General features: G+C 55.5%; 1 protein-coding gene and 1 long non-coding RNA gene across 6 annotated transcripts; one reads left to right on the top strand and one right to left on the bottom strand.

Moving 5' to 3' along the window:
* Positions 1-250: 250 nt before the first annotated feature.
* On the bottom strand, positions 251-2,623 carry LOC133339350 (uncharacterized). Of its 4 annotated transcripts, none has more exons than XR_009754715.1 (3): positions 1,771-2,623; positions 1,035-1,087; positions 251-774 (listed from the first exon to the last, which is right to left on the bottom strand). It is a non-coding gene; the product is annotated as an uncharacterized LOC133339350 (long non-coding RNA). The 4 variants fall into 4 exon arrangements; XR_009754717.1 differs by having other exon boundaries at positions 251-710; XR_009754716.1 differs by having other exon boundaries at positions 1,035-1,154; positions 1,838-2,623.
* Positions 2,624-3,477: 854 nt separating this feature from the next.
* Positions 3,478-20,177, top strand: SNRNP27 (small nuclear ribonucleoprotein U4/U6.U5 subunit 27). 2 transcript variants are annotated; one of them, XM_061547487.1, is made up of 7 exons: positions 3,478-3,701; positions 5,584-5,752; positions 9,254-9,360; positions 11,680-11,762; positions 12,238-12,302; positions 15,507-15,603; positions 17,457-20,177. In XM_061547487.1, exons 1-6 carry the CDS (start codon positions 3,662-3,664, stop codon positions 15,559-15,561), a joined length of 519 nt encoding a protein of 172 aa, XP_061403471.1. In that variant the 5' UTR covers positions 3,478-3,661; the 3' UTR covers positions 15,562-15,603; positions 17,457-20,177. The 2 variants fall into 2 exon arrangements, with proteins under 2 accessions (XP_061403471.1, XP_061403470.1); XM_061547486.1 differs by lacking the exons at positions 3,478-3,701; positions 5,584-5,752; positions 9,254-9,360; positions 11,680-11,762; positions 12,238-12,302 and having other exon boundaries at positions 15,579-15,603.
* Positions 20,178-24,513: the final 4,336 nt, after the last annotated feature.

Raw genomic sequence — 24,513 nt, 5'->3', positions numbered from 1 at the left:
TGGCACAGCAGTCTACCCGTGGCACCTGCTGGGTCTGTCCCTTGACCTCCTCCTGGTGCACCTGGCCTGGCACAGCAGTCAACCCATGGCACCTGCAGGGTCTGTCTCGTGACCTCCTCCTGGTGCACCTAGCCTGGCACAGCAGTCAACCCATGGCACCTGCTGGGTCTGTCCCGTGACCTCCTCCTGCACCTAGCCTGGCACAGTAGTCAACCCATGGCACCTGCTGGGTCTGTCCCGTGACCTCCTCATGCACTTAGCCTGGCACAGCAGTCAACCCACGGCACCTGCTGGGTCTGTCCCGTGACCTCCTCATGCACCTAGCCTGGCACAGCAGTCAACCCATGGCACCTGCTGGGTCTGTCCCGTGACCTCCTCCTGCACCTAGCCTGGCACAGCAGTCAACCCATGGCACCTGCAGGGTCTGTCCCGTGACCTCCTCATGCACCTAGCCTGGCACAGCAGTCAACCCATGGCACCTGCAGGGTCTATCCCGTGACCTCCTCATGCACCTAGCCTGGCACAGCAGTCAACCCATGGCACCTGCTGGGTCTGTCCCGTGACCACCTCCTCATGCACCTAGCCTGGCACAGCAGTCAACCCATGGCACCTGCTGGGTCTGTCCCGTGACCTCCTCATGCACCTAGCCTGGCACAGCAGTCAACCCATGGCACCTGCAGGGTCTGTCCCGTGACCTCCTCCTCATGCACCTAGCCTGGCACAGCAGTCAACCCATGGCACCTGCTGGGTCTGTCCCGTGACCTCCTCATGCACCTAGCCTGGCACAGCAGTCAACCAATGGCACCTGCAGGGTCTGTCCCGTGACCTCCTCATGCACCTAGCCTGGCACAGCAGTCAACCCATGGCACCTGCAGGGTCTGTCCCGTGACCTCCTCCTCCTGCACCTAGCCTGGCACAGCAGTCAACCCATGGCACCTGCAGGGTCTGTCCCGTGACCTCCTCATGCACCTAGCCTGGCACAGCAGTCAACCCATGGCACCTGCTAGGATCTGTCCCGTGACCTCCTCCTGCACCTAGCCTGGCACAGCAGTACAACCCATGGCACCTGCAGGGTCTGTCCCGTGACCTCCTCCTGCACCTAGCCTGGCACAGCAGTCAACCCATGGCACCTGCTGGGTCTGTCCCGTGACCTCCTCCTGCACCTAGCCTGGCACAGCAGTCAACCCATGGCACCTGCTGGGGTCTGTCCCCGTGACCTCTCCCATGCACCTAGCCTGGCACAGCAGTCAACCCATGGCACCTGCTGGGTCTGTCCCGTGACCTCCTCCTGCACCTAGCCTGGCACAGCAGTCAACCCATGGCACCTGCAGGGTCTGTCCCGTGACCCTCCTCCTGCACCTAGCCTGGCACAGCAGTCAACCCATGGCACCTGCTGGTCTGTCCCGTGACCTCCTCCTCCTGCACCTAGCCTGGCACAGCAGGTCAACCCATGGCACCTGCAGGGTCTGTCCCGTGAACCTCCTCATGCACCTAGCCTGGCACAGCAGTCAACCCATGGCACCTTGCAGGGTCTGTTCCCGTGACCACTCCTCATGCACCCTAGCCTGGCACAGCAGTCAACCCATGGCACCTGCATGGGTCTGTCCCCGTGACCACTATCCTCATGCACCTAGCTGGCACAGCAGTCAACCCATGGCACCTTCTGGGTCTGTCCCGTGACCTCCTCATGCCCCTAAGCCCGTGACCTCCTCATGCACCTAGCCTGGCACAGCAGTCAACCCATGGCACCTGCAGGGTCTGTCCCGTGACCTCCTCCTCATGCACCTAGCCTGGCACAGCAGTCAACCCATGGCACCTGCTGGGTCTGTCCCGTGACCTCCTCATGCACCTAGCCTGGCACAGCAGTCAACCCATGGCACCTGCAGGGTCTGTCCCGTGACCTCCTCATGCACCTAGCCTGGCACAGCAGTCAACCCATGGCACCTGCAGGGTCTGTCCCGTGACCTCCTCCTCCTGCACCTAGCCTGGCACAGCAGTCAACCCATGGCACCTGCAGGGTCTGTCCCGTGACCTCATGCACCTAGCCTGGCACAGCAGTCAACCCATGGCACCTGCAGGGTCTGTCCCGTGACCTCCTCCTGCACCTAGCCTGGCACAGCAGTACAACCCATGGCACCTGCAGGATCTGTCCCGTGACCTCCTCCTGCACCTAGCCTGGCACAGCAGTCAACCCATGGCACCTGCTGGGTCTGTCCCGTGACCTCCTCCTGCACCTAGCCTGGCACAGCAGTCAACCCATGGCACCTGCTGGGTCTGTCCCGTGACCTCCTCCTCATGCACCTAGCCTGGCACAGCAGTCAACCCATGGCACCTGCAGGGTCTGTCCCGTGACCTCCTCCTGCACCTAGCCTGGCACAGCAGTCAACCCATGGCACCTGCAGGGTCTGTCCCGTGACCTCCTCCTGCACCTAGCCTGGCACAGCAGTCAACCCATGGCACCTGCTGGGTCTGTCCCGTGACCTCCTCCTCATGCACCTAGCCTGGCACAGCAGTCAACCCATGGCACCTGCAGGGTCTGTCCCGTGACCTCCTCATGCACCTAGCCTGGCACAGCAGTCAACCCATGGCACCTGCAGGGTCTGTCCCGTGACCTCCTCATGCACCTAGCCTGGCACAGCAGTCAACCCATGGCACCTGCAGGGTCTGTCCCGTGACCTCCTCCTGTCAACAGCGAGCCTTCAACACTTCACGTGGCCTCAAGGTGCACATAGCCTGGCACAGCCGCCGTGGTGACGTCACCGCCACTTTGCGGTTGTTGGTATTGGGTGACATGACGTAATCGTAATGCTTGCAAGTGACGTCACTCGGGGCGAGTGTGTGGGTGACGTGACGTCAATTCAACCTTGCAAGTGACGTCACTCAGGGCGAGCGAGTGGCGAGTGGCGTGACGTCACCAAAACATTGCGAGCGACGTCATTCAAAGGTTGTGTGTCGGTGACGTGACGTCAAGTCAACCTTGCAAGTGACGTCATTCAGGGCGAGCGTATGCAAGTGTTATGACATCTTAACATTGCGAGTTCTTTCGGTAAAGTCACGTAGAAGGGAAATAATAAAATAATAAAAATATAAAACAATAAAATTATCACGACGTTTCGATTGCAACACAAGCAATCATCATCAGGTGTGAAAACCACGGCAAGAAAAGTTTTATTTTTATTATTTTATTATTTCCATTCTACGTGACTTTACCGAAAGAACCAAGAAGATGAATCCCTGCAGTCACGAAAGAAGCTTTAAATCGAAATTGCGAGTGACGTCATTCACGGCTCGCGCGTGCAAGTGACGTCATCCCAACCTTGTTTGGCGACGTCATTCACAGCAAGTGTGCGGCGGGTGACGTGACGTCATCGCCACCTTGCAAGTGACGTTATCCGGAGCAAGTGTGCGGCGGGTGACGTGACGCCATCGCTGCATTGCCGAGTGACGTCATTCACAGCAAGTAGTGCGGCGGGTGACGTGACGTCATCGCAACGTTGCCGAGTGACGTCACGGCTCTGGTTGTTTATCCATTTCGCTTCGGGTTCGGGAACGTTCCATATCGGCCTCTCCGCATAAGTCGGCCGATTCAAACATTTAGCGTCGAACCAGAGCGAAGTCGTCTTTGTTTGTTGTTGTTGTTTGTTTGCCGAGGAGTGTGGAGATGGGCCGGAGCCGGAGCCGATCGCCGTCGGCTAGACGAGGTGAGCGCCTCGCTCGGGCCTAGGCCGCATACGGAGTCGCCGAAACCCGCAAACATTTACACTTTACTAACTACTTACACTACTACTACTAACTAATAATACTAACTACCACTTACTACTACTACAAACTAACACTAACTACTAACACTACTAACTACCACTACTAATTACCACTACAACTAACTACTACTAACTAACACTACAAACTACCACTACAACTAACTACTACTAACTAACTATTAAGTATTACTACAAACTACCACTAATTATAACTACTAACTACTACTAACTACCACTACTAACTAACTACTAATTATAACTACTACTAACTGCTAATCATTACGACAAACTACGCACTAGGAGCGCTAACAGCTCTTCGTGTCTCCCTCCTCCCCGTGTCTCCCCCCCGTGTCTCCCTCCTCCCCGTGTCTCCCTCCCCCCCGTGTCTCCCCCCCGTGTCTCCCTCCTCCCCGTGTCTCCCCCCCGTGTCTCCCTCCCTGTGTCTCCCTCCCCCCCGTGTCTCCCTCCCTGTGTCTCCCTCCTCCCCGTGTCTCCCGTGTCCTCCCCGTGTCTCCCCCCCGTGTCTCCCTCCTCCCCGTGTCTCCCCCCCGTGTCTCCCTCCTCCCCGTGTCTCCCTCCCTGTGTCTCCCTCCTCCCCGTGTCTCCTCCTCCTCCCCGTGTCTCCCCCCCGTGTCTCCCTCCTCCCCGTGTCTCCCTCCTCCCCGTGTCTCCCTCCTCCCCGTGTCTCCCCCCCCGTGTCTCCCTCCTCCCCGTGTCTCCCTCCTCCCCGTGTCTCCCTCCCCCCCGTGTCTCCCCCCCGTGTCTCCCTCCTCCCCGTGTCTCCCCCCCGTGTCTCCCTCCCCCTGTGTCTCCCTCCCCCCCGTGTCTCCCCCCCGTGTCTCCCTCCTCCCCGTGTCTCCCTCCCCCCCGTGTCTCCCCCCCGTGTCTCCCTCCTCCCCGTGTCTCCCCCCCGTGTCTCCCTCCCTGTGTCTCCCCCCCGTGTCTCCCCCCCGTGTCTCCCTCCTCCCCGTGTCTCCCTCCCCCCCCGTGTCTCCCCCCCGTGTCTCCCTCCTCCCCGTGTCTCCCCCCCGTGTCTCCCTCCCTGTGTCTCCCCCCCGTGTCTCCCCCCCGTGTCTCCCTCCTCCCCGTGTCTCCCTCCCCCCCGTGTCTCCCCCCCGTGTCTCCCTCCTCCCCGTGTCTCCCTCCCTGTGTCTCCCTCCTCCCCGTGTCTCCCTCCTCCCCGTGTCTCCCCCCCGTGTCTCCCTCCCCGTGTCTCCCTCCTCCCCGTGTCTCCCTCCTCCCCGTGTCTCCCTCCTCCCCGTGTCTCCCTCCCCCTCGTGTCTCCCTCCCCGTGTCTCTCTCCCCCGTGTCTCCCCCCCGTGTCTCCCCCCCGTGTCTCCCTCCTCCCCGTGTCTCCCTCCTCCCCGTGTCTCCTCCCCGTGTCTCCCTCCTCCCCGTGTCTCCCTCCTCCCCGTGTCTCCCTCCCCTCCACGTCTCCCTCATCCCCGTGTCTCCCTCCCCGTGTCTCCCCCCGCGTCTCCCTCCTCCCCGTGTCTCCCTCCCCTCCCCGTGTCTCCCTCCTCCTCCCCTAAGTGTCTCCCTCCCCCCGTGTCTCCCTCCTCCCCGTGTCTCCCTCCCCCCCGTGTCTCCCTCCCCGTGTCTCCCTCCCCGTGTCTCCCTCCTCCCCGTGTCTCCCTCCCCCCCGTGTCTCCCTCCCCGTGTCTCCCTCCCCGTGTCTCCCTCCCCGTGTCTCCCTCCTCCCCGTGTCTCCCTCCCCCCCGTGTCTCACTCCCCGTGTCTCCCTCCTCCCCGTGTCTCCCTCCCCGTGTCTCCCCCCTCCCCGTGTCCCCCCCCCCTGTCTCCCTCTTCTTGCCACCTCCAGGAGGCTCGCGTGAGCCACGCAAGAGGCCGGCTCGTGAGGCTCGCGACGTCCGTGAGGTTCCCCGCGAGCCACGGGAGCCACGGGAGCCAGCCAAGAGGGAGCCAGCCAAGAGGGAGCGGAGGCGGTCGCCCTCGCGCTCCTCACGGTCGCCGTACCGGCGGCGGTCGCGGTGAGGAGTCGCTCGCTCACTCGCTCGCTCACTCAATCGCTCACCCACTCAGTCAGTCAGTCATCCGCTCGTTCGCTCGCTCACTCAATCGCTCACCCACTCAGTCATCCATCCACTCGCTCGCTCACTCAATCGCTCACCCACTCAGTCAGTCATCCACTCGCTTGCTCACCCACTCAGTCACTTACTCAGTCAGTCAATCAGTCATCCATCCACTCACTCGCTCACCCACTCAGTCAGTCAGTCATCCATCCACTCACTCGCTCACCCACTCAGTCACTTACTCAGTCAGTCAGTCATCCACTCACTCACTCACCCACCCACTCAGTCACTTAGTCAGTCAATCAGTCATCCATCCACTCGCTCACTCACCCAATCGCTCACTCACTCAGTCAGTCATCCACTCGCTCGCTCACCAACCCACCCACTCAGTCACTTACTTAGTCAGTCATCCATCCACTCGCTCGCTCACCTACCCACTCAGTCACTCAGTCATCCATCCACTCACTCACTCGCTCGCTCACTCAATCGCTCACCCACTCAGTCAGTCAGTCATCCACTCGCTCACCCACCCACTCAGTCACTTAGTCAGTCAATCAGTCATCCACTCGCTCGCTCACTCACTCACCCAATCGCTCACTCAATCGGTCAGTCATCCGCTCGCTCACCCACTCACTCAGTCACTTAGTCAGTCAGTCATCCATCCACTCACTCGCTCACTCACTCACCTAATCGCTCACCCACTCAGTCAGTCATCCACTCGCTCGCTCACCCACCTACTCAGTCACTTAGTCAGTCATCCATCCACTCACTCACTCACTCACCCAATCGCTCACCCACTCAGTCATCCACTCGCTCGCTCACCCACCTACTCAGTCACTCAGTCACTTGCTCAGTCAATCAGTCATCCATCCACTCACTCGCTCACTCACTCCCCCAATCGCTCACCCACTCAATCACCCACTTAGTCGCTCAGTCAGTCATCCACTCACTCGCTCACTCACCCAATCGGCCGTTCACTTACCCAATCGCTCACCCACCCACTCAGTCATCCATCCACTCACTCACCCAATCGCTCACCCACTCAGTCAGTCAGTCATCTACTCGCTCGCTCACCCACCCACCCACTCAGTTACTCAGTCACTTACTCAGTCAATCAGTCATCCATCCACCCACTCAGTCACTCAGTCACTTACTCAGTCAATCTGTCATCCACTCACTCGCTCACTCACTCACCCAATCGCTCACCCACTCAGTCATCCATCCACTCGCTCGCTCACCCACCCACTCAGTCACTCAGTCACTTACTCAGTCAATCAGTCATCCATCCACTCACTCGCTCACTCACTCGCCCAATCGCTCACCCACTCAATCGCTCACTCAGTCATCCACTCGCTCGCTCACCCACCCACTCAATCACCCACTGAGTCCCTCAGTCAGTCATCCACTCACTCGCTCACTCACCCAATCGCTCGCTCACTCACCCAATTGCTCACCCACTCACTCAGTCATCCACTCACTCACCCACTCGCTCACCCACTCACCCGATCGCTCACTCAGTCAGTCACTCAGTCATCCATCTACTTGCTCACTCACCCAATTGCTCAGTCAGTCAGTCATCCATCCGCTCACTCACTCCGCCAATCGCTCACTCAATCACTCGACTCACCCAATCGCTCACACACTCACTCACTCAGTCAGTCATCCACTCGCTCGCTCACTAAGTCACTCACTCAGCCAATCGCTCACCCGCTCATTCAATCAATGATCCACTCACTCACTCAGTCGCTCGCTCGCTCATCCAATCGCACGCTCACCCAATCACCCGCTCACTCGCTCAGTCACTCACTGACTCCTCTACTCACCCAATCACTCACCCATTCAGTCAGTGATCCACTCGCTCACTCACTCAGTCAGTCACTCACTCATCCAATCACCCGCTCACTCGCTCAGTCACTCACTGAGTCATCTACTCGCTCACCCAATCACTCGCCCAATCGGTCAATCACTCATCCACTCGCTCACCCACTCAGTCAGTCACCGGCTCACTCGTTTAGTCACTCACTGACTCATCCACTCAGTCACCCAATCGCTCGCTCACGCAATCGCTCAATCACTCGCCTGCTCAGTCAGTCGCTCACTCACCCGCTCATTGACTCGGTCAGTCATCCGCTCGCTCACCCAATCGCTCACTCAGTCACCTACTCACCCAATCGCTCACTCAGTCACCTACTCACTCGCTCACCCAATCGCTTACTCAGTCACCTACTCACCCAATCGCTCACTCAGTCACCTACTCACCCAATCGCTCACTCAGTCACCTACTCACTCGCTCACCCAATCGCTTACTCAGTCACCTACTCACCCAATCGCTCACTCAGTCACCTACTCACTCGCTCACCCAATCGCTTACTCAGTCACCTACTCACTCGCTCACCCAATCGCTTACTAACCTTCTTACTCAGTCAGTCACTTAGTCATCTACTCGCTCACTCACTTGTCCGCTCAGTCAGTCAGTCATGCACTGATTCTCTCATTTATAAACTCACTCCTAAACTGACTCATCCACAGACTCACTCACCCACCCACTCACCCACCCACTCACCTACCCACTTACCCACCCACCCACTCACCCAACTCACTAACCCACCCACCCACTCGCCCTCACACTCAATCACACACTCACTCATACACTCACTCACTCACACACTCACCCACTCACACACTCACACACTCATTCACTCACCCACTCACCCACTCACTCACTCAATCACCCACTCACACGCTCACTCACCCACTCATCCACACACTCACACGCTCACTCACATGCTCACTCACCCACTCACCCACACACTCACACGCTCACTCACCCGCTCACTCACACGCTCACTCACCCACTCACTCAATCACTCATACACTCGTCGAATAACTCATCACACCAGTACTTTATCTGTGTGACTGTGTATCTCATTGTCTCTTTGTCTCTCTCTCTGTCTCTCTCTCTGTCTCTCTCTCTCTGTGTGTGTCTCTGTCTCTCTCTCTGTCTATCTCTGTGTGTGTCTCTCTCTGTCTCTCTGTGTGTCTCTCTCTCTCTGTGTGTCTCTCTCTGTGTGTCTCTCTGTCTCTCTCTCTCTCTCTCTGTCTCTCTCTGTGTGTGTCTCTCTCTGTCTCTCTCTCTGTCTCTCTGTGTGTCTCTCTCTCTGTGCGTCTCTCTGTCTCTCTCTCTCTCTGTCTCTCTCTCTGTGTGTGTCTCGCTGTCTCTCTCTCTGTCTCTCTCTCTGTGTGTCTCTCTCTCTCTGTGTCTCTCTCTGTGTCTCTCTCTCTGTGTGTCTCTCTCTGTCTCTCTCTCTGTGTCTCTCTCCATCTGTCTCTCTGTGTGTGTCTCTCTCTCTCTGTGTCTCTCTCCATCTGTCTCTCTGTGTGTGTCTCTCTCTCTCTGTGTCTCTCTCCATCTGTCTCTCTGTGTGTGTCTCTCTCTCTCTGTCTGCTCTCTGTCCCCAGATCTCCGCGTCGTCCGCGCTCCGATTCCGTGTCTCCGACCCGTCACGCCTCTGAGCCCATTCTCTCATCGCCCCCTCCCATGTCCCAGCGCAAGGTCAAGCCCAAGGGTTTGTGGCTCACTCGGTGGCTCACTCGCTCGCTCACTCAGTGACTCACTCAGTGACTCACTCGCTCGCTCGCTCGCTCACTCAGTGACTCACTCAGTGACTCACTCACTCGCTCGCTCACTCGCTCGCTCACTCAGTGACTCACTCAGTGACTCACTCACTCGCTGGCTCACTCGCTCGCTCACTCAGTCACTCACTCAGTGACTCACTCACTCGCTCACTCGCTCGCTCACTCGCTCGCTCACTCAGTGACTCACTCAGTGACTCACTCGCTCGCTCACTCGCTGGCTCACTCAGTGACTCACTCACTCAGTGACTCACTCGTTGGCTCACTTAGTGACTCACTCACTCGCTCACCTAGTCACTCAATCACTCACCCAGTCACTCACTCAGTGACTCACTCGCTGGCTCACTCGCTCGCTCACTCAGTCACTCAGTGACTCACTCGCTGGCTCACTCAGTGACTCACTCGCTGGCTCACTCGCTCGCTCACTTAGTGACTCACTCACTCGCCCACCTAGTCACTCAATCACTCACCCAGTCACTCACTCAGTGACTCACTCACTCGCCCACCCAGTCAATCAATGACTCACCCAGTGAATCACTCAGTGACTCACTCACCCAGTGAATCACTCATTCACCCACTCATTCACCCACTCACACAGTGACTCACTCACCCAGTCACTCAATCAGTGACTCACACAGTAACTCACTCACTCAGTGACTCACTCACTCACTCAGTGTCTCACTCACTCACCCAGTGTCTCACTCAGTGACTCACCCAGTCACTCACTCAGTGACTCACTCAGTGACTCACTCACTCGCTGGCTCACTCGCTCGCTCACTCAGTGACTCACTCACTCACTGGCTCACTCGCTCGCTCACTTAGTGACTCGCTCACTTAGTGACTCACTCACTCGCCCACCTAGTCACTCAATCACTCACCCAGTCACTCACTCAGTGACTCAGTGACTCACTCACTCGCCCACCCAGTCAATCAATGACTCACTCAGTGAATCACTCAGTGTCTCACTCACTGTCTCACTCAGTGACTCACCCAGTCACTCACTCAGTGACTCAATCACTCACCCAGTCACTTACACAGTGACTTACACAGTGGCTCACTCACTGTCTCACTCACTCAGTGACTCACTCACTCGCCCACCCAGTCACTCAGTGACGCACTCACTCACGCAGTCACTCACTCGCTCAATCTGTGACTCACTCACTCAGTGACTCACTCACTCGCCCACCTAGTCACTCACTCAATCACTCAATCACTCACTGTTTCTCTCACCCACCCACCTAGTCACTCAATCACTCACCCAGTTACTCAATCCATGACTCACTCACTCAGTGACTCATTCACTCGCCCACCTAGTCCCTCACTCAATCGCTCACCCAGTCACTCACTGTCTTACTCACTCAGTTACTCACTCAGTGACTCACTCAATCACTCACCCAGTCACTCACTCACTGTCTTACTCGCTCAGTGACTCACTCAGTGACTCACTCACTCGCCCACCCAGTCACTCAATCAGTGACGCACACAGTGGCTCACGCAGACACTCACTCACCCATTCACTCAATCAGTGACTCACTCACGCAGTCACTCACTCGCTCAATCAGTGACTCACACAGTGACTCACCCAGTCACTCACCCAGTGACTCACTCACCCAGTGACTCACTCATTCACCCACTCACTCACCCTCTCACTCACCCACTCATCCACTCACTCACAGAGTGACTCACTCACACAGTGAATCACTCATTCACCCACTCATTCACCCACTCACACAGTGACTCACTCACCCAGTCACTCAATCAGTGACTCACACAGTGGCTCACTCAGTGACTCACACAGTGGCTTACTCACTCAGTGACTCACACAGTGACTCGCTCACTCAGTGACTCACTCACTCGCTCACACAGTCACTCACTGTCTTACTCAGTGACTCGCTCGCCCACCTAGTTACTCAATCAGTGACTCACCCAGTGACTCACCCAGTGACTCACTCTATGGCTCACCCACTGGCTCACTCACTGACTCACTCAATCAGAGATCGAACCCACGTCCTCCTGACTACCAGGCGAGGTAGTCAACATCTCATCAGGGTCGGGATCGAACCCACGACCTCCTGTGTACCAGGCGAGGTAGTCAACATCTCATCAGGGTCAGGATCGAACCCACGACCTCCTGTAGACCAGGCGAGGTAGTCAACATCTCATCAGGGTCAGGATTGAACCCACGACCTCCTGTGTACCAGGCGAGGTAGTCAACATCTGCAGTGTGTGACACGGCCATCGTGAACCCACAGAGGTGGAGGTGGAGAGTGATCAGACTCCGGACGAGATGGAGATGATGGCTACCATGGGGTTCAGCAACTTCGAGACCAGCAAGGTGGAGTGATGCCAATCAAACATCATCGTCACTATCATCATCGTCACAATCATAGTCATCATCATCATAGTCATCATCATCACAATCATAGTCATCATCATCGCAGTCATAGTCATCACCGTCATCATCACATCATCATCATCACCATCATCACCATCATCATCACCATCATCATCACCATCATCACCATCATCATCACCATCATCACAATCATCATCATCATCACCATCATCACCATCACAGTCATCATCACCATCATCATCACCATCATCATCACCATCATCACCATCATCACCATCACAGTCATCATCACAATCATCACCATCATCACCATCATCACCATCATCATCACAGTCACCATCGTGTGGTAATGTAACGTTGTGTTAACTTTGTGGTAACTTTGAGTTGACAGGGTAACTCTGTGTTAACTCTGTGTTAACTTTGTGTTAACTTTGTGGTAACGTTGTGGTGACAGGGTAAGCACATGGCCGGATCCAGCAATGCCCACGCAGTCAACATCTCACTCAAGCGGAAATACCGGTGACTCACCACTCACTCACTTACTCACCATTCACTCACCACTCACCCACTCACTCACCACTCACTCACCACTCGCTCACCACTCGCTCACCACTCGCTCACCACTCGCTCACTTACTCACCCACCCACTCACTTACTCATCCACTCACTTACTCACCCACCCACCCAGTCACTTACTCATCCACTCACTTACTCACCCATTCACTCACTCACTCACCCACTGACTCACCCACCCAGTCACTCATTAATTCACTCACTCACCCACTCACTCACCCACCCAGTCACTCATTCATCCACTCGCTCACTCACCCACCCACTCACTTACTCATCCACTCACTTACTCACCCACTCACTCACTCACCCACTCACCCACCCACCCAGTCACTCATTAATTCACTCACTCACCCACTCACTCACCCACCCAGTCACTCATTCATCCACTCGCTCACTCACTCACCCACCCACTCATTTACTCATCCACTCACTTACCCACTCACTCACTCACCCACCCACCCAGTCACTCATTAATTCACTCACTCACCCACTCACTCACCCACCCAGTCACTCATTCATCCACTCGCTCACTCACTCACCCACCCACTCACTTACTCACCCACCCACTCACTTACTCACCCACTGACTTACTCACCCACTCACTCACCCACTCACTCACCCACCCAGTCACTCATTCATCCACTCGCTCACTCACTCACCCACTCACCCACTCACTTACTCACCCACTCACTCACTCACCCACCAACTGACTTACTCACCCACCCACTCACTTACTAACCCACTCACTTACTCACCCACTCACCCAGTCACTCATTAATTCACTCACTCACCCACTCACTCACCCACCCAGTCACTCATTCATCCACTCGCTCACTCACCCACCCACTCACTTACTCATCCACTCACTTACTCACCCACTCACTCACCCACTCACCCACCCACCCAGTCACTCATTAATTCACTCACTCACCCACTCACTCACCCACCCAGTCACTCATTCATCCACTCGCTCACTCACTCACCCACCCACTCATTTACTCATCCACTCACTTACCCACTCACTCACCCACCCACCCACCCAGTCACTTACTCATCCACTCGCTTACTCACCCACTCACTCACTCACCCACTCACTCACCCACCCACCCAGTCACTCATTAATTCACTCACTCACCCACTCACTCACCCACCCAGTCACTCATTCATCCACTCGCTCACTCACTCACCCACCCACTCACTTACTCACCCACCCACTCACTTACTCACCCACTGACTTACTCACCCACTCACTCACCCACTCACTCACCCACCCAGTCACTCATTCATCCACTCGCTCACTCACCCACTCACCCACTCACTTACTCACCCACTCACTCACTCACCCACCAACTGACTTACTCACCCACCCACTCACTTACTAACCCACTCACTTACTCACCCACCCACCCAGTCACTCACCCACCCAGTCACTCATTCATCCACTCGCTCACTCACCCACCCACTCACTTACTCATCCACTCACTTACTCACCCACTCGCTCACCCACTCACCCACCCACCCAGTCACTCATTAATTCACTCACTCACCCACTCACTCACCCACCCAGTCACTCATTCATCCACTCGCTCACTCACTCACCCACCCACTCATTTACTCATCCACTCACTTACCCACTCACTCACTCACCCACCCACCCACCCAGTCACTTACTCATCCACTCGCTTACTCACCCACTCACTCACCCACTCACTCACCCACCCACCCAGTCACTCATTAATTCACTCACTCACCCACTCACTCACCCACCCAGTCACTCATTCATCCACTCACTCACCCACCCACTCACTTACTCACCCACTCACTCAACTACTCACTCACCCACCCAGTCACTCATTCATCCACTCGCTCACTCACTCACCCACTCACCCACTCACTTACTCACCCACTCACTCACCCACCAACTGACTTACTCACCCACCCACTCACTTACTAACCCACTCACTTACTCACCCACCCACTCACCCACCCAGTCACTCACTAATCAACTCACCCACCTACCCACTCACCCACTCACTTACTCACTCACCCAACCACTCACTCACCCACCCACCTAGTCACTCATTCATCCACTCGCTCACTCACCCACTCACTTACTCACCCACCCACTCTCTCACTCACCCACCCACTCACCCACTCACTTACTCACCCACTCACTTACTCACCCACTCACTCATCCACCCACTCACTTACTCACCCACTCACTTACTCACCCATTCACTCACCCACCCACTCACCCACCCAATCACCCACTCACCCACCCACTCGCTCACCCACCCACCTACCCACTTACTCACCTAATCACCCACCCACTTACTCACCTAATCACCCACCCACTCACACACTCACCTACCCACCCACTCACACACTCACCTACCCACCCACTCACCTACCCACCTACCCACTCACCCACCTAATCACTCACTCGCTCACCCACCCACTAACCCACCCACTCGCTCACCCACCCACTAACCCACCCACTCGCTCACCCACCCACTTACCTAATCACCCACCCACTCACCTACCCACCCACTCACCTAATCACCCACCTACCCACCCACTCACTCGCTCACCCACCCGCTAACCCACCCACTCGCTAACCCACCCACTCGCTCACCCACCCACTTACCTAATCACCCACCCACGCACTCACCTACCCACCCACTCACCTACCCACCCACTAACCCACCCACTCGCTCACCCACCCACTTACCTAATCACCCACCCACGCACTCACCTACTCACCCACTCATCTACCCACCCACCTACCCACCCACTCACCCACCCACCTACCCACCCACTCACCCACCTACCCACCCACCCACCCACTCACCCACCCACCTACCCACCCACTCACCCACCCACTCACCCACCTACTCACCCACCTACCCACCTACTCACCCACTCACCTAATCACCCACCTACCCACCCACTCACCTACCCACCCACCCACTCACCTATCCCACCCACTCACCCACCACCTACCCACCCACCCACTCACCTACCCACCTACCTACCCACCCACTCACCTATCCCACCCACTCACCCACCCACCTACCCACCCACTCACCCACCTACCCACCCACCTACCCACCCACCGTCTCTAAGCTCTGTCTTCTCCCGTGCCTGCAGGCAGTACATGAACCGCAAGGGAGGCTTCAACCGGCCCCTGGACTTCATCGCCTGAGTTGGTCACAGAGAGAAGGGGGGAGAAAAACCACCACGCCAGGTGAGAGTTCCCCACTCACTCACCCGCTCACTCATCAACCCACTCGCACACTCACTCACTCAACCAATCACCCGCTCACACACACTCATACTCACCCACTAAACCACTCACCAACCCACTCGCACACTCACTCACTCAACCAATCACCCGCTCACACTCACTCATACTCACCCACTAAACCACTCACCAACCCACTCGCACACTCACTCACTCAACCAATCACCCGCTCACACACACTCATACTCACTCATACTCTCACTCACTCATACTCACCCACTAAACCACTCACCAACCCACTCGCACACTCACTCACTCAACCAATCACCCGCTCACACACACTCATACTCACCCACTAAACCACTCACCAACCCACTCACACATTCACTCATTCAACCAATCACCCACTCACTCATACTCTCACTCACTCATACTCGCCCATTCACCAAACTGCTCACCAAAACACTCAACTACTCACAAAACGCCTCATTCAAGCACTCAATAAACTACTCACTCAACCACTCAGTCAACCACCCACTCATTCAGCCACTCATCCACCCACTCATCCACTGACTCCCACTCACTCAAACACTCGCTCACTCACCCACCCACTCATTCACCCACTCACTCACCCACCCACTCACCCACCCACCCACTCACCCACCCACCCACTCACCCACCCTCCCACTCACCCACCCTCCCACTCACCCACCCACCCACTCACCCACCCACTCACCCACTCACTCACCCACCCACCCACCCTCCTACTCACCCACCCACTCACCCTCCCACTCACCCACCCACCCACCCACTCACTCACTCACTCACCCTCCCACCCACCCACCCTCCCACTCACCGACCCACTCACCCACTCACCCACCCACTCACCCACTCACCCACCCTCTCACCCACCCACTCACCCACCCACTCACCCACTCACACACTCACTCACTCAACCAATCACCCGCTCACACACACTCATACTCACCCATTAAACCACTCACCAACCCACTCACACACTCACTCACTCAACCAATCACCCGCTCACACACACTCATACTCGCCCATTAAACCACTCACCAACCCACTCACACACTCACTCACTCAACCAATCACCCGCTCACTCATACTCTCACTCACTCATATTCTCACCCATTAAACCACTCACCAACCCACTCACACACTCATTCAACCAATCACCCGCTCACTCACACTCATACTCACCCATTAAACCACTCACCAACCCACTCGCACACTCACTCACTCAACCAATCACCCACTCACTCATACTCTCACTTACTCATACTCTCACTCACTCATACTCTCACTCACTCATACTCGCCCATTCACCAAACTGCTCACCAAAAAAAACACTCAACTACTCACAAAATGCCTCATTCAAGCACTCACTAAACTACTCACTCAACCACCCACCCACTCAACCACCCACTCATCCACTCAGTCAACCACCCACTCATTCACCCACTCACTCAAACACTCACCACTCATTCACCCACTCACTCAAATACTCGCTCACTCACCCACCCACCCACTCATCCACCCACTCATTCACCCACTCATTCACCCACTCATTCACCCACTCATTCACTCAGTCAACCACCCACTCAGTCAACCACCCACTCATTCACCCACTCATCCACTGACTACCACTCACTCAAACACTCACCGCTCATTCACCCACTCACTCAAATACTCGCTCGCTCACCCACCCACCCACTCATCCACCCACTCATTCACCCACTCAACCACTGACTCAAATACTCGCTCACTCGCCCACCCACTCGCCCGTCCGCCCGCTCGCTCGCCCACTCACCCACTCACTGTTCTCTTTGCAGGATTCACGAATGTCGGGAAGCGACGTTGAGAAGACGTTCCCAGGAGAGAGAGATCACCAACCTCAAGGGTTCTATACGGGACATGGTTCAATACAGGACATGGTTCAATACAGGACATGGTTCAGTACAGGACATGGTTCAATACAGGACGTGGTTCTATACAGGACATGGTTCAATACAGGACATGGTTCAATACGGGACATGGTTCAATACAGGACATGGTTCAATACAGGACGTGGTTCAATACAGGACGTGGTTCAATACAGGACATGGTTCTATACAGGACATGGTTCAATACAGGACGTGGTTCAATAAGGACGTGGTTCAATACGGGACATGGTTCAGTACAGGACATGGTTCAATACGGGACGTGGTTCTATACAGGACATGGTTCAATACGGGACATGGTTCTATACAGGACATGGTTCAATACGGGACATGGTTCAATACAGGACATGGTTCAATACGGGACATGGTTCAGTACAGGACGTGGTTCAATACGGGACATGGTTCAATACAGGACATGGTTCTATACAGGACATGGTTCAATACAGGACGTGGTTCAATACGGGACATGGTTCTATACAGGACATGGTTCAATACGGGACATGGTTCAATACAGGACATGGTTCAATACGGGACATGGTTCAGTACAGGACATGGTTCAATACAGGACATGGTTCAATACAGGACGTGGTTCTATACAGGACATGGTTCAATACAGGACATGGTTCAATACGGGACATGGTTCAATACGGGACATGGTTCAATACAGGACATGGTTCAGTACAGGACGTGGTTCAATACAGGACGTGGTTCAATACGGGACATGGTTCAATACAGGACATGGTTCAATACAGGACGTGGTTCAATACAGGACATGGTTCAATACAGGACATGGTTCAGTACAGGACATGGTTCAATACGGGACATGGTTCAATACAGGACATGGTTCAATACAGGACGTGGTTCAATACAGGACGTGGTTCAATACAGGACATGGTTCTATACGGGACATGGTTCAATACGGGACATGGTTCAATACGGGACGTGGTTCTATACAGGACATGGTTCAATACAGGACGTGGTTCAATACGGGACATGGTTCAATACAGGACATGGTTCAATACGGGATATGGTTCAGTACAGGACGTGGTTCAATACGGGACATGGTTCAATACAGGACATGGTTCAATACAGGACATGGTTCTATACAGGACATGGTTCAATACGGGACATGGTTCAATACAGGACATGGTTCAATACAGGACGTGGTTCTATACAGGACATGGTTCAATACAGGACGTGGTTCAATACAGGACATGGTTCAATACGGGACATGGTTCAATACAGGACGTGGTTCAATACGGGACATGGTTCAATACAGGACGTGGTTCAATACAGGACATGGTTCAATACAGGACGTGGTTCAATACGGGACATGGTTCAATACAGGACATGGTTCAATACAGGACATGGTTCAATACAGGACATTGTTCAATACAGGACATGGTTCAATACAGGACGTGGTTCAATACGGGACATGGTTCTATACAGGACATGGTTCAATACGGGACATGGTTCAATACAGGACATGGTTCAATACGGGACATGGTTCAGTACAGGACATGGTTCAATACAGGACATGGTTCAATACAGGACGTGGTTCTATACAGGACATGGTTCAATACAGGACATGGTTCAATACGGGACATGGTTCAATACGGGACATGGTTCAATACAGGACATGGTTCAGTACAGGACGTGGTTCAATACAGGACGTGGTTCAATACGGGACATGGTTCAATACAGGACATGGTTCAATACAGGACGTGGTTCAATACAGGACATGGTTCAATACAGGACATGGTTCAGTACAGGACATGGTTCAATACGGGACATGGTTCAATACAGGACATGGTTCAATACAGGACGTGGTTCAATACAGGACGTGGTTCAATACAGGACATGGTTCTATACGGGACATGGTTCAATACGGGACATGGTTCAATACGGGACGTGGTTCTATACAGGACATGGTTCAATACAGGACGTGGTTCAATACGGGACATGGTTCAATACAGGACATGGTTCAATACGGGATATGGTTCAGTACAGGACGTGGTTCAATACGGGACATGGTTCAATACAGGACATGGTTCAATACAGGACATGGTTCTATACAGGACATGGTTCAATACGGGACATGGTTCAATACAGGACATGGTTCAATACAGGACGTGGTTCTATACAGGACATGGTTCAATACAGGACGTGGTTCAATACAGGACATGGTTCAATACGGGACATGGTTCAATACAGGACGTGGTTCAATACGGGACATGGTTCAATACAGGACGTGGTTCAATACAGGACATGGTTCAATACAGGACGTGGTTCAATACGGGACATGGTTCAATACAGGACATGGTTCAATACAGGACATGGTTCAATACAGGACATTGTTCAATACAGGACATGGTTCTATACGGGACAGGGTTCAATACGGGACATGGGTCAATACGGGACATGGGTCAATACGGGACATGGTTCTATACAGGACGTGGTTCTATACAGGACGTGGTTCTATACAGGACATGGTTCAATACAGGACATGGTTATTTGTGCGACGGTGGTTGTGGTGGTGGTGGTGGTTATGGTGGTGGTTGTGGTGTGAGCGGTTCTGTTGTGTTGTTGTTATTTTATTAAATAAATGAATGGATCAAACTTGGTGTGAGATGTTGACTACCTCGCCTGGTACGCAGGAGGTCGTGGGTTTGTTCCCGGTACCCTGTGAGATGTTGACTACCTCACCGAGTACGCAAGAGGTCATGGATTCGATCCCGGAATTCTGTGAGATGTTGACTATCTCAACTGGTACGCAGGAGATTGTGGGTTCGATCTCGTCCCTGATGAGATGTTAACTACCTCGCCTAGTACGCAGGAGGTCGTGGGTTCGATGCCTCAACCTTGTGACATGTTGACTACCTCGCCTGGTACACAGGAGGTCGTGGGTTCGATCCCGACCCTGATGAGATGTTGACTACCTCGCCTGGTACACAGCAGGTCGTGGGTTCGATCTCGTCCCTGAGATGTTGACTACCTCGCCTGGTACGCAGGAGGTCGTGGGTTCGATCTCGACCCTGAGATTTTGACTACCTCGCCTGGTACGCAGGAGGTTGTGGGTTCGATCCCGACCCTGGTGAGATGTTGACTACCTCGCCTGGTCTACAGGAGGTCGTGGGTTCGATCCCGACCCTGGTGAGATGTTGACTACCTCGCCTGGTCTACAGGAGGTCGTGGGTTGGATCCCGGAACCCTGTGAGATGTTGACTACCTCGCCTGGTACGCAGGAGGTTGTGGGTTCGATCCCGACCCTGGTGAGATGTTGACTACCTCGCCTGGTCTACAGGAGGTCGTGGGTTGGATCCCGGAACCCTGTGAGATGTTGACTACCTCGCCTGGTACGCAGGAGGTCGTGGGTTCGATCCCGACCCTGCCTAGAGGAGACCCAGAACCGATTGAGATAATAATCGCTCTCGCTGAGTGTTGGTGGTCTCGAGCGGGAATCGAACTCGGGTCAGAGGCGGGTTCGTAGCGCAGCATAGGGTGCTAACCGCTGCACCACCGCTCCCCACAACACAAGACAAAGACCCCCGTATAGTCTCTCACCGTTGGGGGCAAGTGCTGTTAGCGAGCACCTATTAAGGCCAACACAGAGTGGGTGGGTGGGTGGCCAGCACCACGCTCGGCCGCCTTTGTCTCCCCAGTGGCGATGTTTACTACACACCAACCACCGCACCAGGTGACTCGTACTGCCAGGAACCTCCTGGTTACACCAGCCCACAGGGGATTAGTGTTGTCGTCCGTCGTGCAGGGAGGGGCTGGGTGGGGAGCGTGGGGCTGGGTGGGGAGGGGAGGGTGGGGCTGGGTGGGGAGGGGCTGGGTGGGGAGGGTGGGGCTGGGTGGGGAGGGTGGGGGTGGGGAGGGCTGGGTGGGGAGGGGAGGGTGGGGCTGGGTGGGGAGGGAGGGGAGGGTGGGGCTGGGTGGGGAGGGTGGGGCTGGGTGGGAAGGGGAGGGTGGGGATGGGCTGGGTGGGGAGGGTGGGAGAGGTGGGGCTGGGTGGGGAGGGGAGGGTGGGGAGGGTGGGGCTGGGTGGGGAGTGGGAGGGGTGGGGCTGAGAGGGGAGGGTGGGGAGGGGCTGGGTGGGGAGGGAGGGGCTGGGTGGGGAGGGGTGGGGCTGGGTGGGGAGGGGCTGGGTGGGGAGCTGGGTGGGGAGGGGAGAGTGGGGCTGGGTGGGGAGGGGGAGGGTGGGGAGGGGCTGGGTGGGGAGGGAGGGGCTGGGTGGGGGGGTGGGAGGGGTGGGGCTGGGTGGGGAGGGGCTGGGTGGGGAGGGTGGGGCTGGGTGGGGGGTGGGAGGGGTGGGGCTGGGTGGGGAGGGGCTGGTCACCCCGTGGTGCCCTTATAAAACTCAACGTTTCACCTACTCACGCCGGCTTGTGCCCGCCCTCACAGTCGGCCATATTTGCGGAATACACCACGCCGCCGTTGACCCTGCAGGCCATTGACCGAGCAACCCGACGTTCCTACCAGCTCCCTCCGCAGGACAATGTGTTTTTTAGGCTGAGTCGACCTAGGAGAGGCCCAGGACCGGTTCAGATAATCGTCGCTGGTCGCTAAGCGTTACACCACCGCTCCCCACAATACAAACACCTCCACCGTCTAGCAACCATGATGGTGGTGGTTGTAGTGGTTATGGTGGTGGTGGTCATGGTGGTAGTTGTGGTCATGGTGGTGGTCGTGGTGATGGTGATGGTGGTCATTGTGATGGTGATGGTCATGGTGGTAGTGGTTATGGTGGTGGTGGTAGTTGTGGTCATGGTGGTAGTGGTGGTGGTCATTGTGGTGATGGTGGTCTTGGTGGTCATGGTGGTGGTAGTGGTCATGGTGGTGGTGGTGGCCATGGTGGTGGTGGTCATGGTGGTTATGGTGGTGGTAGTGGTCATGGTGATGGTGGTCATTGTGGTGGTGGTGGTTGTGGTGGTGGTCGTGGTGGTGGTCGTGGTGGTCATGGTGGTGGTGGTGGTGGTCATTGTGGTGGTGGTCATTGTGGTAGTGGTGGTTATGGTGGTGGTAGTGGTCATCGTGGTGGTGGTGGTCATGGTGGTGGTGGTTATGGTGGTGGTGGTGGTAGTGGTCATAGTGGTGGTGGTGGTCATGGTGGTGGTAGTGGTGGTCATGGTGGTGGTCATTGTGGTGGTGGTGGTTATGGTGGTGGTGGTAGTGGTCATGGTGGTGGTCATGGTGATGGTGGTGGTCATTGTGTTGGTGGTGGTTATGGTGGTGGTGGTAGTGGTCATGGTGGTGGTGGTCATGGTGATGGTGGTCATGGTGGTGGTGGTAATGATGGTAGTGGTTATGGTGGTGGTAGTGATGGTAGTGGTCATGTTGGTGGCTAACGGGGGTCTTTGTGTTGTGGGGAGCGGTGGTGGAGCCCTTCGTGACCTGAGTTCGATTCCCGCTCTTGGTCAACACCAGCGACGATCATCTGAACTGGTCCTGGGCCTCCCCTAGGTACGATCCGGGATGGAACCCACGACCTCCTGTAGACCAGGCGATGTAGTCAACATCTCATCAGGGTCGGGATCGAACCCACGACCTCCTGCGTACCAGGCGAGGTAGTCAACGTCTCACCATTATCAGGATGGAACCCACTACCTCCTGTAGACCAGGCGAGGTAGTCAACATCTCTCAATTGTCGGGATCGAACCCACGACATCCTGCGTACCAGGCGAGGTAGTCAACATCTCACCATTATCAGGATGGAACCCACTACCTCCTGTAGACCAGGCGAGGTAGTCGACATCTCTCCATTGTCAGGATCGAACCCACGACCTCCTGTAGACCAGGCGAGGTAGTCAACATCTCTCCATTGTCAGGATCAAATCCACGACCTCCTGTAGACCAGACGAGGTAGTCAACGTCTCATCAGGGTCGGGATCGAACCCACGACCTCCTGTAGACCAGGCGAGGTAGTCAACATCTCACCATTGTCAGGATCGAACCCACGACCTCCTGTAGACCAGGCGAGGTAGTCGACATCTCTCCATTGTCAGGATCGAACCCACGACCTCCTGTAGACCAGGCGAGGTAGTCAACATCTCACCATTGTCAGGATCAAACCCACGACCTCCTGTAGACCAGGCGAGGTAGTCAACATCTCACCATTGTCGGGATCGAACCCACGACCTCCTGTAGACCAGGCGAGGTAGTCAACATCTCATCAGGGTCGGGATCGAACCCACGACCTCCTGTAGACCAGGCGAGGTAGTCAACATCTAGCCACCGTGATTCTTTGCAACTCTCTCCCTACCTAAGATGGCCCTCCTATCGACTTTCATTTGTAAGTTCCCCCCTACGTAAGATGGCCACCAGTGGTATAAATCCCCCCCACCTAAGATGGCCGCTCCAATCGAGTCGCGTGAAATTTCTCCCTACGTAAGATGGCCGCCTGCCATTGACCAAAAGAAACACCCTTACGTCTTTACAAATTTAAACACCCACGTAAGATGGCCGCTCCTTATCTACTTGCACTGTAAACATTACCCACCCCTACGTAAGATGGCCGCTAATTATCTACTTGCACTGTAAACTCTCACCCTCACCTAAGAAAATTCCCCACCCCTACGTAAGATGGCCGCTTCCCATTGACATCGTTTTAAACGCACCTCCCCCACGTAAGATGGCCGCGTCCCATTGACATCGTTTTAAACTCACCTTCCTCACGTAAGATGGCCGCTTCCCATTGACATCGTTTTAAACTCACCTTCCTCACGTAAGATGGCCGCTTCCCATTGACATCGTTTTAAACTCACCTTCCTCACGTAAGATGGCCGCTGTTTACTCAGGTCGCCCCCCCCGTGTCGTCATCCCCCTGCGCCTCACCCGGTAGTGACAACATGGCGGCCCGTAGACCGGCGTGTTAGCGGCGACTCGCATCGAGAGCGAAGCAGACGTCGCCTCAACGTCGGCTGGACGTCGCCCGAACGTTGCCCGA

Source organism: Lethenteron reissneri, unplaced genomic scaffold (assembly GCF_015708825.2).
Source record: "Lethenteron reissneri isolate LAM-NWPU_2019-01 unplaced genomic scaffold, ASM1570882v1 scaffold_1846, whole genome shotgun sequence".
Taxonomy (NCBI): Eukaryota; Metazoa; Chordata; class Hyperoartia; order Petromyzontiformes; family Petromyzontidae; genus Lethenteron; species Lethenteron reissneri.
Note: the sequence above shows the minus strand (reverse complement) of the source record. Positions and strands in the feature narration are given on the sequence as shown.